Raw genomic sequence first — 19,540 nt, 5'->3', positions numbered from 1 at the left:
AATGTTGCGTAACGTGAAAAACTGTTCTCCAAATGTAATTTACCAATCAGTTTGTGTGAATGTATGGGAGTCAATAAATTTTATCACTGACAGTTATGTTGATTCATCCGATTTATAGAAATGGAATTTGAAAAAACAAACTAATTTTTTGAATGAAATTTTAATGTTGTATTAATTTTTCTTTTGCAGGACCTAGTTTATTATTTTTATCGTCAGTATTCTTCAATCTCGTTATTTCTTACTGCACTACTGAGAGCTCATAGAGACCAAAATATGGCTAACGTTGCGCTTTACACAAGAAACGTCACTTTTCCTTCTTTGTTGGGAAACTGCGAAACGGATGAAGTTGGTGACCTTGTGGTGAAGTTTGTGCTACTCGACTTTGAACCAAATGGCCATGCTTTCAGAGAAATAACAGATCTGAATGTTGATCGTGGCGAAGACCTGCACGTAACAGATAATCAGTGGATAAAATATATAGATTGGCCTTCTGAGCGACCGCTAATGGCAGATCCTGACTGCGTTATCCAGGAAGTCGATTGTTCTGCTTCTACAAATGGTAAATTTTAAATGCAATTCTGATGTATGTGTGAAAAGGTCCATTACGAACACGGAAATGCATATATATTTTACCCAGGTAATGCATACGAGGTCTGTTCAAAAAATACGCGGACTGACGTCGTAAAACAAAATGTATTTTATTTAGAAGTTACAGGTCTGGGACCCCTTCAAAGTACTCTCCTCCCCAACGCACACACTTATCCCAACGGTGGTTCCACTTGTTGAAACAGCTCTGGTACGCTTCTTTTGTAATTTCCTCCAGCTCCTTCGTCGCATTTGCCTTAATCTTGGGAATCGTCTCAAATCTTCTTTCTTTCAAGGGTCTTTTGAGGTTGGGGAACAAGAAAACATCGCAAGGAGCAAGGTCAGATGAGTAAGGGGGGTGGGGAAGAACAGTGATCGAGTGTTTGGCCAAAAACTCACGAGTTCTGAGGGCTGAATTTCGCAGCAACGCGGTGCATCTTCAATTTTTCGGTCAAAATCTCGTAACAAGATCCAACTGATATCCCACACTCTTCAGCAAGCTCCCCTGACAGTCAGACGTCGATTTGCTCGCACCAGGGTGTTGATTTTGTCGACGTGTGGGTCGTCAGTTGACGTGGAAGGACGTCCAGGACGCTCATCATCTTCAATGGACTGTTGACCATCCTTAAAACGTTCATGTCACTTTAAACATGCCGTACGCTTCATAGCAACATCACCGTAGGCTGTGTTAAGCATAGCAAAAGTTTCAGTTGCAGATTTTCCAAGTTTAACACAAAATTTCACAGCAAGTCGTTGCTCCTTCAGGTCATTCATTCTAAAATCCGCCAAACGAAAAAATCGCACTTCACTTAAAACCGCGTAGCTAATACACAAATGAAGATATGTGGAAATGGCGTCGTAATCAGCTGATCTGTGCGAACCTAGCGACACCAAGCGGATTCCCCTGGAACCAACTGGAGCCGCGCAATTCAAACAGTCCGCGAATTTTTGAACAGCCCTCGTATTACATAGAATAGGTTTTGATAAGTTGTTGTAACGTGTGCTTATTCACATATCTGTTATAATGGAAAAAATAAAAAATAAATGTTTGTTTAATTAAGATCAAGGAAATAAGCACATTCTATCATCTAGAGCCATAATAAACTTTTGTCGTTCTGGTTTCACTATATACTATTTAAAATATTTCATTACTGAATGTAGGTATACACAGTATTATACCTTCCCATCTGGGCCCGGCATGGCCTAGCGCGTTAAGGCGTACGCTTCGTAATCTGAGGGTCGGGGGTTCGCGCCCCTCCATGCTCGCCCTCCCAGCCGTGGGGGCGTTATAATGTGACTGTCAATCCCACTTTTCGTTGGTAAAAGAGTAGCCCGAGAGTTGGCGGTGGGTGGTGATGACTAGCTACTTTCCCTCTAGTCTTACACTGCTAAATTAGGGACGGCTAGCATAGATAGCCTTCGAGTAGCTTTGTGCGAAATTCCAAAACAAACAAACAAACCTTCCCATCTAAAAGTAGTTTCATTGGGTTACGTTGGAAAACTTTATAACAGTATCGAAAATATAAAAAAAAAAACTTGAACTACATATGCTCCTCACCTGAATAATTCATCTTTATTTATAGTTCGCCGTGACCCAGCGGTAAGTTTGAGAGATTACAACGCTAAAATTCGGACCTCGATCCGTGATGTAGACAAAACAGCAGTGTAACTTTGTACGTGTATTTATAAGAAACAAACGAACAAGTTTTATGTATAATATAAAAATATTCAGAGATACAAAATTCTAATTCTCCTTTATTTGGTGAATGTTGTGTAGCAAAGCTCCAGTAACTTATAATATAGTTATTGAATATCTATCTGGCATTGAAAGTATGAGTTAAAGAGATCTTTGTTTGTTTGAATTTCGCGCAAAGCTACACGAGGGCTACCTAGAGGGAAGTCAGCCAGTCATCACCACCCACTGTCAACTCTTGGGCTATTCTTTTATCAAAGAATAGTGGGATTTACTGTATTATAATAATGTCATCACGACTGAAAGGGTGAGTACGTTTGATGTGACGGAGATTTGAACCCGCGAGTCAAGCGCCCTAACAACCTGGCCATGCCGGGTCATTAAAGAGACGTAATGGATAAAAAGTACTTTCGTAAACGATTGTGTCTCAAACACCCACTTCAGGTTTTCATACCAATTAATTAAAAGAACGCTCTTTTATTTCTAGGCTAGGAAATAGTTTTCATTAGCAATACAATAACTTTAATATGATGATAAAATGGCTTGCATTACCTTTTAAATCAAAAACATGGTTAAAAGTGGAATGCTGCTCCAGTGCAATAATTTATTTCTATTAATGCTGTTTTAATATCATTTAATGCTCGAATATTCAAGATATTTGAATATGCGTTGTGAATGATAAGGTTTAAAATAAACAATGTAGCGAGTGATTTTTTATATAAGAATGTGCGTGTGTTTTCTTATAGCAAAGCCACATCAAACTATCTGCAGTGTTCACCCAAGGGAATCGAATCCTTGATTTTAGGGTGGTAAAACCGAAGACTTACCGCTGTTCCAGTGGGGGACTTTTTAACAAAGTTTCCTATTAAGATCGTTTTGTTTTTAATTGTAAAACTACAAAATTGACTATTGTATAAACTCCATAAAGTTAATGGAAGAGCTAACGGAGGACATTATTATTAAAATAATATCCACATTTACAGTTTAAATAACACTTGTATTGCATGAAACTTTTTGAAACCATAAAACGCGACAAAAGGTGTTAGTGTTTCATGAATTTTATAAGTTATTATTATGATAAGTATTGTTGTCATTTTATAATCTTTTTTTTTTTTTTTCGTCAAAATAAGATAAAATCATCATGCCTCACAATTATTCTGGTTTTTAATAAGTATCATAATAATTTGGAAAAGTTTTTGTTTGTTTGTTTTGAAAAGTGCAAAACTACACAATGGTTTATCAATACTTTGCCAACCATGATATCGAAACTCAGTTTTAACGTTATTAAGACTTACCGATGTGCCATGGGGACTATGAAAAAGGGAAGCATTTTAAAGAAAAAATAAAACATAGAAAATACAAATAATTCTTATTTAATTTGTGACAAAACTTCAAAGTGCAACATTTGTACTTTAAGTTCTTAAAATTTATGCTTATATTTGAAACGTTATGGTTACAGATACAAGAACTTTTAATCGTTTTCCCGCCAGATGCCGCTCTTTCCACTGAAGAAACTATTGGAATTATTGTATCCTTGTTAGCCGGTGTCACGGTAGCTCTTGGAATTGCTGCGTTCATCAGGTACGTGTCAATTCTAACTTTACTCAGCTAGCTATTCTTCCTTATTTAGTTATCTATATCACCCTTCACTGCCTGCAGACAGTTGAGCACCCACATCCCACTTTCCTAGTATCTATTTCTAATTCTATATCTATTGCTATTCTTTGTTTAACTTCTTATGTGATACTGGTGAATGGATGTTAAAATTGATAGAAGGTGTATCCCCACCGCTATGTGGGTCCTATTCCGTATTCACCTCCACAACGTAAGGTACATTTTATAATCCTACATTGTACTTGTACCCTGGGGTGCAGTGTTTTTTGTTTAATTTGTTTCGTTTCGGTCAGTTTTTGAGTTAAAATAACAAATCATATTATTAGAGATTTGGATTTGCTGTTTTTAACGCTGTCCTTTCTTATGAATTTACTTATTTTACTATTTAATTTCATTAAGATGTAATTATTTTCACTAATATATATATGTGTGTGTGTGTTTAAATGTCAGAGGTTTTATCTAAAAGTGGGGCTTAACAATCATTGTTATTGACAGGTAATACTTAATTCCGTGTTTCACAATTAATGGTTTGAAAGCTGTTTAAAATTGTTACTAGAAACTGAAAAAATATTAACTGTTACCACACTTGGTAGTTAGTAATATTTCCACATCCTCATATTTTTCAGCAACAATCGGACTTCTTACTTTGTTAGAATAGACGATAGTAGCAAGAAAAAGTACTTCACACAATGAAATTATCACATACATGAGTATGTCATAGTAAACATAGAAACTACTTGTAATGCTTGTTTCAAATAATCCTGCAAAATCAGACAACCGTTGTCTGCATTAGTTGTCCCTAGTTTTAAGCTGATACATTAAAGGAAAGACAGTTGGTTAATTCTTGGGCCACTCTAACCGAATAGTGAGGTTTACCATCACTTTTACAACGCATTCACGGCTCAATAGTCCAAAGCACAATATTTTCAGTAACAAGACACAAGTCATGGATCCTCAGATGCACAGCTAGGCTCACTGATCACTACGCTACATCCAACCTCTGGGACTCTTAATTTTGAAATTTCCTACTGATATTAAAATTATTTTAATTTATAACTGAGTACAGTTAGCAATTCATACAGGTCCCATAATGCAATACTTTACCAAACGGAAAATGTAAGCATTACACTTGGAAAATATGGTCTTATGATCGTTAAAGGTCTTGAAGAGATGGTTACAGAATGATTCACGACATAGTGAGGCCCTCTTTCATTTGATGAATGTTCTGATTTAAAGGGAGTTAAAGCTATTTCTGCCATATGGTAAGAGGTGTAACTAGTGACTGGCTGCCACAGCTAATACTCCAGAAATTCCTGCAATAGCAACTGAATGACAGGGAACTATCATGAGCACTCTTTGTCATCCACCAAGGTGAAGCATGACCAGCAAAGATAGGGACACAAGACACAGGTAAACAAAACCTATGGCACTTAGAAGTTATGAGCGTAAGAAGCCATGCTGCATCGTTGATATAATATACCAAGACGTGACTCTCTAACTTTGTTGCAACTCGTATACCTTAAACTTTGAGGCAAACAATTCTTCAGACTTTGCATAATACAAGGACTGCAGGCTACAAAAAAAACATATGAATTTTGTGAATTTAATGTGAATTTCAAAGGAGTGGAGAACACGTAGTACAGCCTGGTATTATTAGAATGATAGTTAGTGTTTTGGTTGGATCGAACTGAGATATTCCTAAATAAACGAAACTCACAAATAATAGTTTATTTCATAAACTATGTGTCCCTACTGTTTTGTTTCACTATAACTAAATTATTTTAATCGTGCATGCTGTTGTATTTTGAGAAGCACGCACACTGTTCTAATGAATATTTTCTGAAGAGTTTCGACACAAAGTGCAACTAAATTGCATGTAAGGGTAAATTAGAGTAAAGAAGTAACATCCATGTAGTATTTCTTCATAGTTGTCTTTTCTTTTTTAGTTCAAGCTCTGCTTATGGCCACTGGGGCACCTTAGATACTAATATTTTAACTGTGATTCTTAGGCAGACTTACCTAGTGATGTTCATCTCCTCTCCAGGTAGTCGTCCCTAACTAAATTAGTAGTGAAAGACTGGAGGGAAGAGAAATAGTTAGCGACACTCAACAACAACTCTTAAATTACTTTTTTACCAAAAAATAATGAGATTGGTCATCACATTATAAAGTCACCACAACTTAAAGAGCAAATATTTTTGGAGGAAGAAATTCGAACTTGCGACCCGCAAGTTGTGGTTCGTGTGACCTGACCACCAGGCTATGCTAGTCCATTAGCTATGCTAAACGTATAACTGAAAGAAGTCTATAAGAAAACTAATGCAAATATTAATGAATTTCTATGGTTATAAAATTGAAGTTACTGCCGGTACAGTGGCTTTTGTTTTTTGGTTACTTGTGTTGGAACCAGTTTTCAATTTCAACCTCATCTCTTTCTACTCAAACCCATGATCTGTTTGCATGATAATCACATTATAATGAAAGAAAGGTGGCTGGGTTCCAGGGTAGATGTGCGCTGGTGTCTTTGCAATAGCAACAGTTGAGAATATAACTCTAAGTAAGTCAAGATCCAATTAAGCTTTGAGTACCAAGATATCCACATATGAAAGGAATATTGCCTATACAGATGAAATAAAGATGAATACACGTTGAACCGTAGAAATGTCATTTGACTGAAACAATAGATTTAGCATTCTGTTCCTAAGGAAAATTTTAGGACTGCAAATTACTGTAGTTGGGCCATTATAACTTAAACACACACTTATAACCAATATTCTGACCAATAAGAATTCGATTGACATTATATTTCAATCCTGAATTATTTTAATTCAAAAATTTAAATTCTTTAACATTTCTGACTGTCTTGTTTGCAACTAGCTGAGGTGCCTATTTATATTCTTCTTGTGTTGCAACAACCCACTAAATTTTTGTGATAAAATGGGAGGAGCATCTAAAGGTAACTGCAAGAATGTTCCTGAAAATCATACCATATTGTAAGTATTTGGGGCAGCCTTGACAGAGCATATGAATGAAGATGCATCATAAATATCGGAGCTCATTCTGAATTCGTTGAAGCTATCATGACCAATGTTCTGCCTAATCCACAAGACCTCTAACAGCAGAGAAGATGGTAGAGCCCAGTATCCCATCACCCAGCTGGTGACGAAGACACCTGAAGCCAACATAACACTCGTTCAACATCGGAAAACCAACAAAGAGCATAAAGTTTCCTATCAGAGGTGGAGTGTGATCTAGCGAGAAAAACTGGGGACACTCTAAGTGATTGCACCTCTGACTGAATGTTTCTTATTCCAAGAAAACTGCCCCAGAGCTAAATAATTTGAAGAGATTATCTAAGTGATGGAAAAGTCTGTCAATGCCTATAACTTCAAGGACCACTAACTCTCTCCATCCAACCATCGGCAGAAATAACCATAGCAAATCACAGCGTCATCTGGATCTGCTATTTCAAATACACGAATAAAATGAAAGAACATCTTACAATTCAGCGCATCTGCAGCTAGGTGGATTTAAATCTGGACACTTTACAGTGGGAATAGCCTCATGCGCAGATAAGGGAAAATGTGTGCCCTCTCAGGAATCAGCTGGCACAAATTCGCAAAACACTTGCAAGGGCTCGAGAGATATGAAAGTCCACAACTGTTTGCTACAGTTAGGACTTCAGTAGATAAGAAGCTCTGTTTCTTTCGAAACTTAAGTGTATATTTATGTTATTTCCTTTCACATTTTGTCTTTTGATTTACTTAATTTTTAGAATATTATTTATATTATATTAATTGTAAATACATTGTAAAGTAATTATCTTTAACGTATTATAGACATTGAGGTTTTTCCTTTCACTGTATGTGTGTATTTTTGATAGAGCATATCTTTGTTTCAAATAATTTTATTTTAAAAGTATTATATGTTTTCTTTGCTTCTTAAAGATTTTCATTGTATCTTGATTGCGTTATTCCTAATAATTTCATATGAGTTTATAGTCGTTTTATCTCGTACTGATGAGTTTAATATGTTTATTGTTTTGATGTGGTAATGATACCATTGCATTTTATTATGTTTGAGTCTTTTTGTATATTTTATTATTTTGTTTTGTATGTGTGTGTGTGTGTAGCCGTGGTGGGCAGAGCACAAATAGCCCATTGAGTAGCTTTGTACTTAATTCTAAACTTGCGAAAACATTTTGTGTGTAACTTTGATTTTAATGTTGCATCTTGTGTATTATTTTCAAATTCTGTTTCCACAGAGTTTTAGTTTCGATTTTATCTTTTAATTTACTTTTGAGTACGTTTTATTTTTTTGCTGTTGTCTTTGTAAGTATATCAATGAGTTTGATTTTATTCATAATCGTTTCTGTTGCGTAAATTATATTTCAAACAATAATTTTTTTGAAATAATGTGTAAACAGAGTTTTTACCAAAATATGCTACTACCATTTACTTAATTGTTGCTGTTTTACGCTTCTGATTCAAGTCCAAATAAAAACTAAGTGAAAGAAATGTGAAGAAAAGTATCTGCGGTCAATCGGTTTCGTCAGACCTTAAACACAATGTGATGGATTTTCAAACAGATCTTCCAAGTTAAATCTTGAAGAAAAAAAAAGAGTTACTAAATGTAGATGACTCTCTAATGTTGGTTAAACAGAAGCACATTCATCCTTGACGAAACGTTATATGAACCTATCCACAAGCAAGTGATGAAATAATATGGAAAATTGTAATTTAGCAGTATTTTCAGTTAAACTATGTTGTGACATATTCTATGGGTACTTTTTTCACTATCATCTCCCCAGTAGCTTCTTAGTGGTAAGTATGCAGACTTACGACGCTAAAATTCGGATTTCGATACCTGTGTAGTGGGCAGAACACAGATAACCGATTGTGTAACTTTGTACTAAATAACAACCAAACCAACTTTCTACTGAATCAATAAGTTACACGTGTATATAAATATGTATAATATATTCTATGAAAACCACTGAAAATCTAATAAAGAAAGCCTTTAATAAATATGAGTTTATCTAATTCCTTGAATCTGGATAATGATATTTCGTTTAAATATATACTAATATCAGTACGTATGGGATATATGTATCCCATGCATTTTAATTCATCTCTGTAAACTTAAGGTTATGTTGATAAACCTCTTGCCCAACATGGTAAACAGTAGCTATAAATGGAGTCACGATAGTACAAGCATTGTTATGAAGAATACATGTAAGGTTTTATTAAAAGCTTTCGTAGAATTTTTAAACGAATATATGAATACAAGATGATGCTTCATACGAAACCTAAAAAATATCTCTTTTTAAGAGTTCAGTTACTTTTGTTTTGACACAAAGTAATAATAAACATTTTATTCCTACTTAATAGTGATCGTTTGAACTTTAGAAACGTTTTTCTTCGTTTCTATTTAAATTGTTTTTTTTTATTTTGCAAAAAGATACTCGAGGGCTATCTGCGCTAGCCATCCCTAATTTAACAGTGTAAGACTAGAGGGAAGGCAGCTAGTCATCACCACCCACCGCCGACTCTTGGGCTACTCTTTTACCAACGAATAGTGGAATTGACCGTCACGTAATAACGCCCCCACAGCTGAAAGGACGAGCATATTTGGTGTGACGGGGATTCGAACCGACGACCCTCAGATTACAAGTCGAACGCCTTAACCCACCTGGCCATGTCGGGCCCATTTAAATTGTCTTCAGCTTTTGTTTCTAATATATATATATATATATATATGTTGGTGAGTCGTTGGTACACTTGTTAATTTATTTATTGCCATCCAATTTACAGGGAAAATTATTTTAATATTTTATAAATTTATTTCAAGTTTCGTTATTTACTTCCAACCAAAGGTCCTCATAATCTCATGCGCGAGTGGACCCGGCATGGCTAGTTGGTTCGGGCGCTCGACTCGTAATCTAAGGATCACGGGTTCGAAGTACCGCGGCTGAAAGGGTAATATAATTAAACTGTCAATCTGCCTTCCCTCTAGTCTTACATTGCTAAATTAGAGACGGCTAGCGCTGAAAGCCTTCATGTAGCTTTGCGCGAAATTCAAAACAAACTAAACAAACATACACAAATATGCTACTTCTTTTCACGAAAGAACAAAATAGTAAATTCTCTCACAATATCTTTTATTAATGTAGTCACAAGATTTAACTTCATTCTAATTACGTACCTATCGAAGAAGAAGATATCATTTTACTTATCCCATCCTGCTACCAGTTTACCGACAAATTGCCAATTTAACCCTGACAATCCTACCATACTGCAAGATAGTCATAGGGGCCAAACAGAGTAACCAAAGGTGTCACAAAAGACTAGATCCAATGAATAACACTATGTAACAAAATGTTTACTTTTTCTTGTTCCTGGGCAGAAAGTGTTATTTCCCAATTGCTTATATCTAAAGTAAATATTTTTAAGACCTATTTTTCTCTTCACTTTGCTTTTGTGGCCTGGAAGCATATAACGAAAACATGATGAGAGACTATATTTGGGGGCTGATACGTGAAAGTGATTTACATTACAGTCGCAAATCTCGAAAAACTACTCACTTCTAAACATTTTTGTTAATTTCTTTGTAACTGTGGTATAAATAAATGTAAATCTTGATTCATATGTTGCCCGTTTTTACATAGAAAATAAGTTAATTTCTAAATTTCATTATCCAGGTCACAAAAGCAAAGTTTGGAGGGAAATAATTCCCATTTTCTGTACTTTTACAACATAGGCAATTAAGAAATAACACATACTATCCAGGAACAAAATTTGTGTTACATAGTATAATCATCATGATTTGAAAGACAATATGGAAGACAGACTACATAAGAGTGGTAATCAGAGAAATAGGCTATTTTGATTTCCACAAGTGAAAAGAAAAAAGGAGCAAATTACCATCAAAATAAACTTTTCCTACCGCAAAAGATCCAAGAAATATGGTAGAGCTTAACAGACCCACATGGAATTGGAATATCTGTAAAAATAATATAATGGGCTACAGACAATGATAAATGAACTGAAGCTTATATTTCCTTTTTCATCCTTTCTTTTGTTTCTTTTTCTCCATTAAATAGATTAGTTTGTGATTTTTCGTTTTGATGTCATGTTTGTTTTTATTTATTTCATGTCACTTTAAATATTTACCGATTTCACATTCTATGTGAACACACTTACAATGTAGTTTATTATTATCTCTGTAATGGAACACTGCATCAAAGTAGTTTCATTGCTTATATCTTTTACTGAAGTGTTTTAAACCTTTAGTATAGGCTACCTAAAACTCAAAGCTCTTATTTTAGTCTGTTATTTAATTTTCTTAAAAGGATATAGTATCTTATTAAAAGTGGGCCACTCACAACCTTATGGCTAGCGCGTCGAACTATAGAGCTCAGCTTTTTGGCTCGTATGCCATTACTGCAGGACATAAAATAAAAATCATTATCCACAGTTTGAAGTCATAGATGCGTTATAAGAGTAACTGTCAAGCTCACTGTTCGCTCTGACAACGATAGCTCAAAAATTGACGATGTTAAAACTAGGGACGGTTTGCGCAAGCAACTTTCGTATAGCTTTGTGGGAAATTCAACAAAATATAATTAAATGTATTTTAAACTCTGGAAGAAAGTAAAATACTGAACTATTAAGTGATTCATTGTTGTTATTTTAACTTAATATTTCCTTTCTAAATAAAAAAATTACTCAGCTAATATGTTGTGGTAGAAAATATCACCTAAACTGGGCTATATTCTCTGGGGAAATACCTATAGTAACGAAGCTTTTCACAACTAATTAATTCTGTGGGGCATTTGACATTCTAGTCGTCAGACGATTTCACATACCAAACACGAACCCTTTGATGGAAATGGCTCTCAAAACCAGCTGGGCCCTTAGGTTATTTTTTCTTGAAACTTAAAATCGCCTCACTGCTTAATCTGTATATCTGGGAGCTCGTTTCTCCCTCCATATGGAAGAAACGGAAAACAGACATATTATTTAACATACTCAATTAATTCTGGTACCAATCTCCTAAATTTTGACATTCCAACTAAACCATTTTCCGAAACTAAAAGCCTGTTAATGTGACACGTAATTGTTGTGTATTTTCAACTAATCGTCTCCCACACTTCCTGCAAAAAAATAATTACAGATGTTTATAATTATGATAAGTCAAACCTTTTAATATTCCCTCAATATGTGTCTTATTATCAATTCATTCTGGTACTTCAAGAATGAAGTCTTGACTACCGTGAATAGTGTACTACTTTCAAGTATTTTGGTATTCTCTAACCGCTAAATGTACGCAGATAACCATGTTCTTGTCTTTCCCTCTCGCTCTTGGAAGTATGGATATTATTAGGAGCGTTGTACTACGACTGAAAGGCTAATTACACCACACAGACTATAACTAGTATTCGGTGTTCAAAATAACTATAACGTCAAAGGTAAGTCGTGTGTGGATGTACCTTATAGATATTTCATAGGTGACTTGAAACTGTTTAAACAAAATGTAATCAACCAATCTGAAATATACATAACTAAAAGTCTATTGTGTCAGTAAACTAGAAGATTTCCGAGTCAATACGTGACTAAAACAATCGGTTCGTAAAAAAAAGAAAAAACACACAGACAACCAGTTATGCTATTTTAAAAATGTAGTTTTTATGGGTTTTTATACTAGACGGGTAAAATTATTAATTAATTTACAGAAAGAAACTTATCTTCAAAGAAATGAGAAAAAAGATCTTACTAACAGTTGACGACATTGTAATGACTCATCCAAGTAAAATGGTAAGAACCCTTGTCGTTTTTATCTTGGTTTAGGTATTTTATTTTATGTGCTTTTGAATTTTCTATATTTTGTAAGGCTCTTATATTTAGCTTAATATTATTCATATCCAGAAAAATGAGATACAACACACTTTCCATTGTGCATCTCATACTTACGCAATGGAGCATGAAAACTTCTGTTTGAAAATTACTATAATTAATTTGTTACACACATGGAATGCTTCATTTATTAAGAGTAAGCAATCTGGAAAACATAAAATGGAAGGATAAACAATATACTGTAATTAATTGCACTGATTACCAGATAATTGAAAGTTGGCAAATGTAAGTATGACCTTTATATTTTTGAGAAAAGGTGTTTTCTTCTCAGATGTAAAATATTATAATATGCGTTTCATAATCACATTCACTGTTTTTATATAAATTTCGAAAAAGTAATGATGTATTTTGATACGATACTCTTAAAATAATTCATACGTTGTATAGGTATATCTATAATTCGTAGATTAATAACAACCACATTCTGACGAATTGCTAACAAAACAGTATGTGTTACATATTACAGTATAGTCTCAAATTTCGAAGGTTGTTGCTACAAGCCTGCTTCTGATATTAGCATACCAAGTGAGACTGTGGTATCTAGTTTAGTGGAAAATATTTTTTTCCTGTCTTTATACGATTCAACAGGCATTTCGTAATGGATCTACATTTGACAAACCGAATGTCGTCAAAGCTTCCCATGGTTCTCTGCGGCCTCATACTCACCTAAGTACTGGTAAAAGTGGTAGAAGAACAGGAGCTGAACCAGTCAACTGTGCTCGTTTGAACGTAGGTGGTACATTTGCGTCTTTTCTTCCTTCTTTTCTTAAATATATACTTGAAAAAAAAAAGCCGTTTTCAAAAGCATTGCTATTCCTATTTCAATTCTTCAGTCTTGTAACCTTCTATTTCACATTGTAACGTACAGGCAGCAAATATATATTTGTTGCTTAATGCATAAAATCAGTGTTAATAAATTGATTTGCATTATATACCACATGAAACTGAATATTAATAACATGTAACTAGTGGTACACAGCACCTCGTGATTTTTTTCCTTTGTTGTATATTGTGGTTTAAAGAATGTCTTTTGTTGTTGTTCAGCCCAGCACAGATAATCTTGTGCTTAAGGAACAATCAAACAACCAGTTATTCATAGTTATCAGCATTCCTTGATTTTCTAGGGAGACATGGTGCATTTAGAACACTTTTATACCACCACAACATTTGAAGTGAAAGCAAAAGCAATGAACCAACTTCTTCAGGTTTGTTATTTCCTCTCTTGTTAACTAAAATGTTAATTTTTTTGGTGTTACTGTTTTTCATTCAAGACCAACTATTCCATAATAAGTATCCTAAACTCCGTTCCAATAACCATTTCTTCAGGTTAGTGTTTTACACTTAATTATCAGCGATAAATATTTCATTGATTATTTTTTCATTCAAGGCTGTAAGTATTCAGTTCAGTGAACATAAAACGAAATTATATCGAGCAGTTTGGTTACGTTTTGAAATATTTGAGAATTCTTTATAACATTGCTCCAAACTAGCTACTTTTTGATTAAGCTTGCAAATGATTCATCATAATTACACTAAATACAATCTTTAGTTTTAAAAAAAAATCAACGAAACGCTTTGACATTTTAAAATAAATACACAGATGTCATTTGACCATTGGCACACATTTGTATATTGAGATATGGGAGAGTGAAAGAGATAAAGTAATTACTCTTATGGTGTAATATATTAGTTATACTTGTGCTGCGGGAATATACATACTTAAAGCACTTTCAAGTCTCTCTTCTTATCTCTTGGGATTAAACAGTGAACAACTGCCAATAAATACTTGCCTTTTTTTTGAAGAAAAAAGTTTGATTTCTCTAGAATTCAGTGAAGCTTTTATTTTATATTTATAAAATTATTTTATTTTAAAATATACATTGTTATTCATAACTAGAAAAATTAGACTGTGACGCAACGTTTTGCCTAACGTATGAAAAATAAATGATTTATTTTGAAGTTGACGATCTCGTTAATAAACAACGTAAAGTAAAACAGTTTTATAATATATGGTTCGCAAAAACAAATATGCTATAGAATATATTTTTACAACAATATAAACAATGTTTTTTTCAGTGGAATAATTCCAAATAAAAATGAATAACAATATACAGACTCGAACATTTGTGGAGATATCTTTTATTTTCTAGTTTTTCGTAAATTATAGGAGTGATCTGTGAGCTAGAGAAACAGTGTGAACTGTTAAAATAATTTTGGTGTTTCAGAAAATTCGTTTCAGATTTCAAAAGTCCACGATGTGTTAGTTAAGTTTGTCTGAGTTTATTTATTAAGGTTTGATTTATCGTTCCTTGTTTAAGATAATGATACCTAATCGTGGATTGTTTACGACTTGTTAATTTTTCTTTAACTTTATTGATCTGTAGATCTACCTGCAGTTTTAATTAGATTTGCACATTAACAGATATTTGATCACACTGTTTACTATCTTGTGAAATACTTCAGGCTATAGAATGCGTTTGCTGGGGTCTAACTATTAAATAAACACAAGTTTAGAAACCATAAAAGTAATCCAATAGCTAGCACGTTGTGAAGGTGTTTGCATTTAAAAGGAAACACTAACTTATTAGGATTGCTTATTGACCTACACAAAACCTTCTTAATAAACTGCTCTCCTTAATATAAAGTTCAGTTGTAGGATTAGAAGTGTGTCAGGCAGATTAATAAACAACTACTCTGCTAGAATACTTACTTCAAGTAGATTCAAAATCATACGAAAAACTATTCGGATAAGAAACAGAACTATCACACCAAATTCGATGCTGACAACAGTCGTGTTGTGAGCCAAGTGAAATGATCTTTATAACGGTTTACAAAAGCACAAGTTAAAATTTTTAATATTTTCTTTGTTCTATAGATCTATGAGTTACGTCACGAAAACATCAATCCTTTCTTGGGATGTCTGTCCGACCCTCAACAACCTGCGCTTGTATGGGAGCACTGTTCACGTGGAAGTCTCGCAGATGTTCTGGCTAGTGAGGACATTACACTGGATTGGCCATTTAAATTGTCTCTGCTTACAGATTTAGTTAGAGTAAGTCTTATTAGAAACTTACATTTTAAAAATTCTGTTGATTTTTTCTTGCTTAACATAAGGACATCTAATTCTAGTTAGATTACGACTTGTTAATTTTCTTAGCTATGTTGAGCTATAGATGTAACTAATAGCAGGTTTAGTTAGGACTTACTACAACTTATAATCTATTAGGTTGAGGAATAATTCGTGAGCGTTTTTAAATAATTTCATTCAAGCATTACATGCAAGACTATGCAATACTTCAATGCATGAACACATTACACCCAAAACATTTATTATGATACTTTATTTCATGTAATACCTAGGTATATAGTATGCATTGTTGTAAACGAAATTGCAAGAAATTAAATGCGAAAAGCAGATGGTGTCGAAAATGCTCGACTTTGTCCACTTGACATTCCATTTAATGAGCTGAAAATGAAAGCAAAAATTAAAGACATATGAAAATCAAACACACCATCTATTAGAGCAAAAAATTATCTACCAAATGATATCAAATATTTTGCGAAAGCGTTTCATTTATGAATATATTTTTTTAACTTGAAAAAACGCTCACGAATTATTCCTCAACTCAATAGTTAGAAAAACTTTTCGTAAAACTTTTTTGATGATCTGTGAACCTGAACGAGATGAGTTGTGTTTATTATCTCTAGGGCTAAGTTGAGCTGATTGAAGCAAACTTTATTGGCTATCAGCTTATGAAATGTACTGTTTAACTTTAGTAATGATGATTGAAACAATCCTTATTGGTTATCAGTTTATAGATTATACTGTTTAACTTTGGTAATGATGATTGGAACAAACCTCATTGGTTATCAGCTTATGGAGTGTACTGTTTAACTTTGGTAATGATGATTGAAACAATCCTTATTGGTTATCAGCTTATGGATTAAACTGTTTAACTTTGGTAATGATGATTGAAACAAACCTTATTGGTTATCAGCTTATGGAGTGTGCTGTTTAATTTTAGTAATGATGATTGAAACAAACCTTATTGGTTATCAGCTTATGGAGTGTGCTGTTTAATTTTAGTAATGATGATTGAAACAAACCTTATTGGTTATCAGCTTATGGAGTGTGCTGTTTAATTTTGGTAATGATGATTGAAATAAACCTTATTGGTTATCAGCTTATAGAGTGTGCTGTTTAATTTTAGTAATGATGATTGAAACAAACCTCATTGGTTATTAACTTACGGAGTATAAAGTTTAACTTTGGTAATGAAATGAACTTTAGCGTCAGTTTTATTATGAGTTGTTACGGTTTGTAAATATAATAAAAATATAAGTCTTGTTTGAGTTTATGAATCTGTGAAAAACAAAATGTTAGAAAAGATTTTACGCGGGATCAAGTAAACGTAATTTACTTGATCAGCCATAGGACCTGTACATCTAGTTAGTATAAGTCTTTCTGCAATATACCTTAACCTATAACTTTAGTTTGAATAACTTTTATTTAAAAACATCGTGTATCAGTCTTTATTAAATTTTATCCAGCTTTAAACATGTTCATAATGATTAAAAACAAGTCTTATTCGGAACTGAAGTATTGAAGCTTAAAAAGTTTTACTAGTACGACATAATTTAACTGGTATTATAAGTTACTTTAGTGTCATATAAGATGTATCTAAACATGATTATAGACTTTCTAACTGTCACATTCCATAACAAGTAACCTCCAAAAGTCCTATAATTTCGTCATGGGATTTGTTATTGTAAACCGTTAAAATAGGTTTGGTAATTTCAAAAAGGCCCGGCATGGCGAAGTGGGTTAAAGCGTCCGACTCCTAATTCGAGGGTCGCGGGTTCGAATCCCCGTCGCACCAAACATGCTCGCCCTTTAAGCCGTGGGTGCGTTTTAATGTTATGGTCAATCCCACTATTCGTTGGTAAAAGAGTAGCCCATGAGTTGGCGGTGGGTGGTGATGACTAGCTGCCTTCCCTCTAGTCTTACACTACTAAATTAGGGACGACTAGCGCAGATGCCCTTGAGTAGCTTTGTGCGAAATTAAAAAAACAAACAAACTTTGAAAAAATTCGTTACAGGTTTCAAAAGTCCATGATGTGCTAGTTAAGTTTACATGAGTTTATTTATTTAGGATTAGCTTAATTTTGCAGTTGTGAATTGTAGTAAATAATTCAGCTCCAGTTCAGTTTAAAAAATGTTTAAGAAAAAATTGTTAACCGTTTCCCACTTTTTTTCCGTAAATTGTATCGTTTTGCGTTTTATTCATTTGTCTTTGTTTCTGATTTTCTATTACTCACCTTCGTTGGCACAGCTGTATGTTTGCGGACTCACACTACTAGAAACCGGGTTTCGATACCCGTGGTGGGCAGAGCACAGATAACCCATTATGTAACTCTGTGATTAACGTACAAACAAACAATACTTTGATCTGCTTTCATTTGTTTTCGTCTTCACTCTGAAACAGATCTTTTTTTGCTTTAACCGGCTACGTATTAATACATTTTTGTTCCTCTGCCTTCAAAACACTCAAACGTTTTGTTATTACGTAGATAATGTTAAATAAAGTATATATAAACTGTCACAGAAATTTTATAGAACTGATTAAAATAAATCTTATTGGAACTAACTATAACAAGTATTTTGTGTGTTACATATAATAAGTATTTTACAAGCCTGGTTAAATAAGTCTCATCAAGATTAGTCATAATTTTATTAGGATTAATTATAATATGTATTTTATAGGTTAGAAATAATAAATATATTATAGGCCTGCTTAGAATAGGTTTTGTTACAAACGACAATATTAAATACTTTATAGAACTGGTTAAAGTAAATCTAATTAGTACTAAGTGTAATAAATATTGTACATACCTGAATGGAGTATGGCTCGCTTAAACCAGTCATGATGCATATTCTAGGTTAAAAACGTTTGATCATTATCGTTAAACATTTTGGTTTACTCACACTATATTTAGGTTATTTATGCTTTGAAAATTTAAAATCTAATTGAATGTATCTCCTGAGAATTTTCTGTTGGTTTCTTTGTAGCAAAATATTTCATAAAATTGTGGATATTTTATGCTTCTATTAAAGCAATTGTTTTAAAGTTATTTGCAGGTCAAAGATTACAATGATGACAGTTTATTTATATAGATTTCTTTGAGCTAAGCGTACATTTTTACATTAAATTTACTAAAGCTTTTTCACTGTTATGATAATAAAATGTTTAAAATGTTCATTTTACTTGATATTCACGGATTTTTTTAGGGTATGAGATATCTTCATTCTTGTCCACTGAAGCATCATGGAAACCTGACATCAAAAAATTGTGTCATTGATAGCCGATGGGTGTTAAAGATAACTGATTATGGTCTTCCAATGTTTTTTGAAGCTCAAAATTTACCACCAGCTCCTATTACTGCTAAAGGTAAATAAAATGTTCCATGCTACATTTAATATTGCAATAAAAAAACCGCTAAACTTATTTTAAGCCACATAAAATATAAGCAATCGTTTATTATATTTACATTTAAAAATAAAAAATATCTTAAACACTCTATTTTATAGTTAATAAAATGTGTGGAGTCGATATTTCACTATACTTTGCAACTACGCAATAAGCATTGCCCAATTTTGAGCTTTTCTTTGGTAATGAGTTATCCACACCATTTCTGCAACTACAATTGATCACGTAGTTATTCACTGTTACTT

General features: G+C 33.4%; 1 protein-coding gene across 1 annotated transcript in view; it reads left to right on the top strand.

Annotated features, from left to right (window-relative positions):
• Positions 1-19,540, top strand: part of LOC143256894 (retinal guanylyl cyclase 2-like) — an 86,706-nt gene that overhangs the window by 32,495 nt on the left and 34,671 nt on the right. The window contains exons 3-9 of the mRNA XM_076514722.1: positions 190-559; positions 3,769-3,859; positions 12,627-12,708; positions 13,396-13,536; positions 13,932-14,012; positions 15,683-15,859; positions 19,097-19,256. Of these exons, the coding sequence (XP_076370837.1) occupies positions 190-559; positions 3,769-3,859; positions 12,627-12,708; positions 13,396-13,536; positions 13,932-14,012; positions 15,683-15,859; positions 19,097-19,256 (1,102 nt within the window). The remainder of the gene's footprint in view (positions 1-189; positions 560-3,768; positions 3,860-12,626; positions 12,709-13,395; positions 13,537-13,931; positions 14,013-15,682; positions 15,860-19,096; positions 19,257-19,540) is intronic.

This window comes from Tachypleus tridentatus, chromosome 7 (genome assembly GCF_004210375.1).
Source record: "Tachypleus tridentatus isolate NWPU-2018 chromosome 7, ASM421037v1, whole genome shotgun sequence".
Taxonomy (NCBI): Eukaryota; Metazoa; Arthropoda; class Merostomata; order Xiphosura; family Limulidae; genus Tachypleus; species Tachypleus tridentatus.
This window is presented reverse-complemented; position numbering and strand designations above follow the sequence as displayed.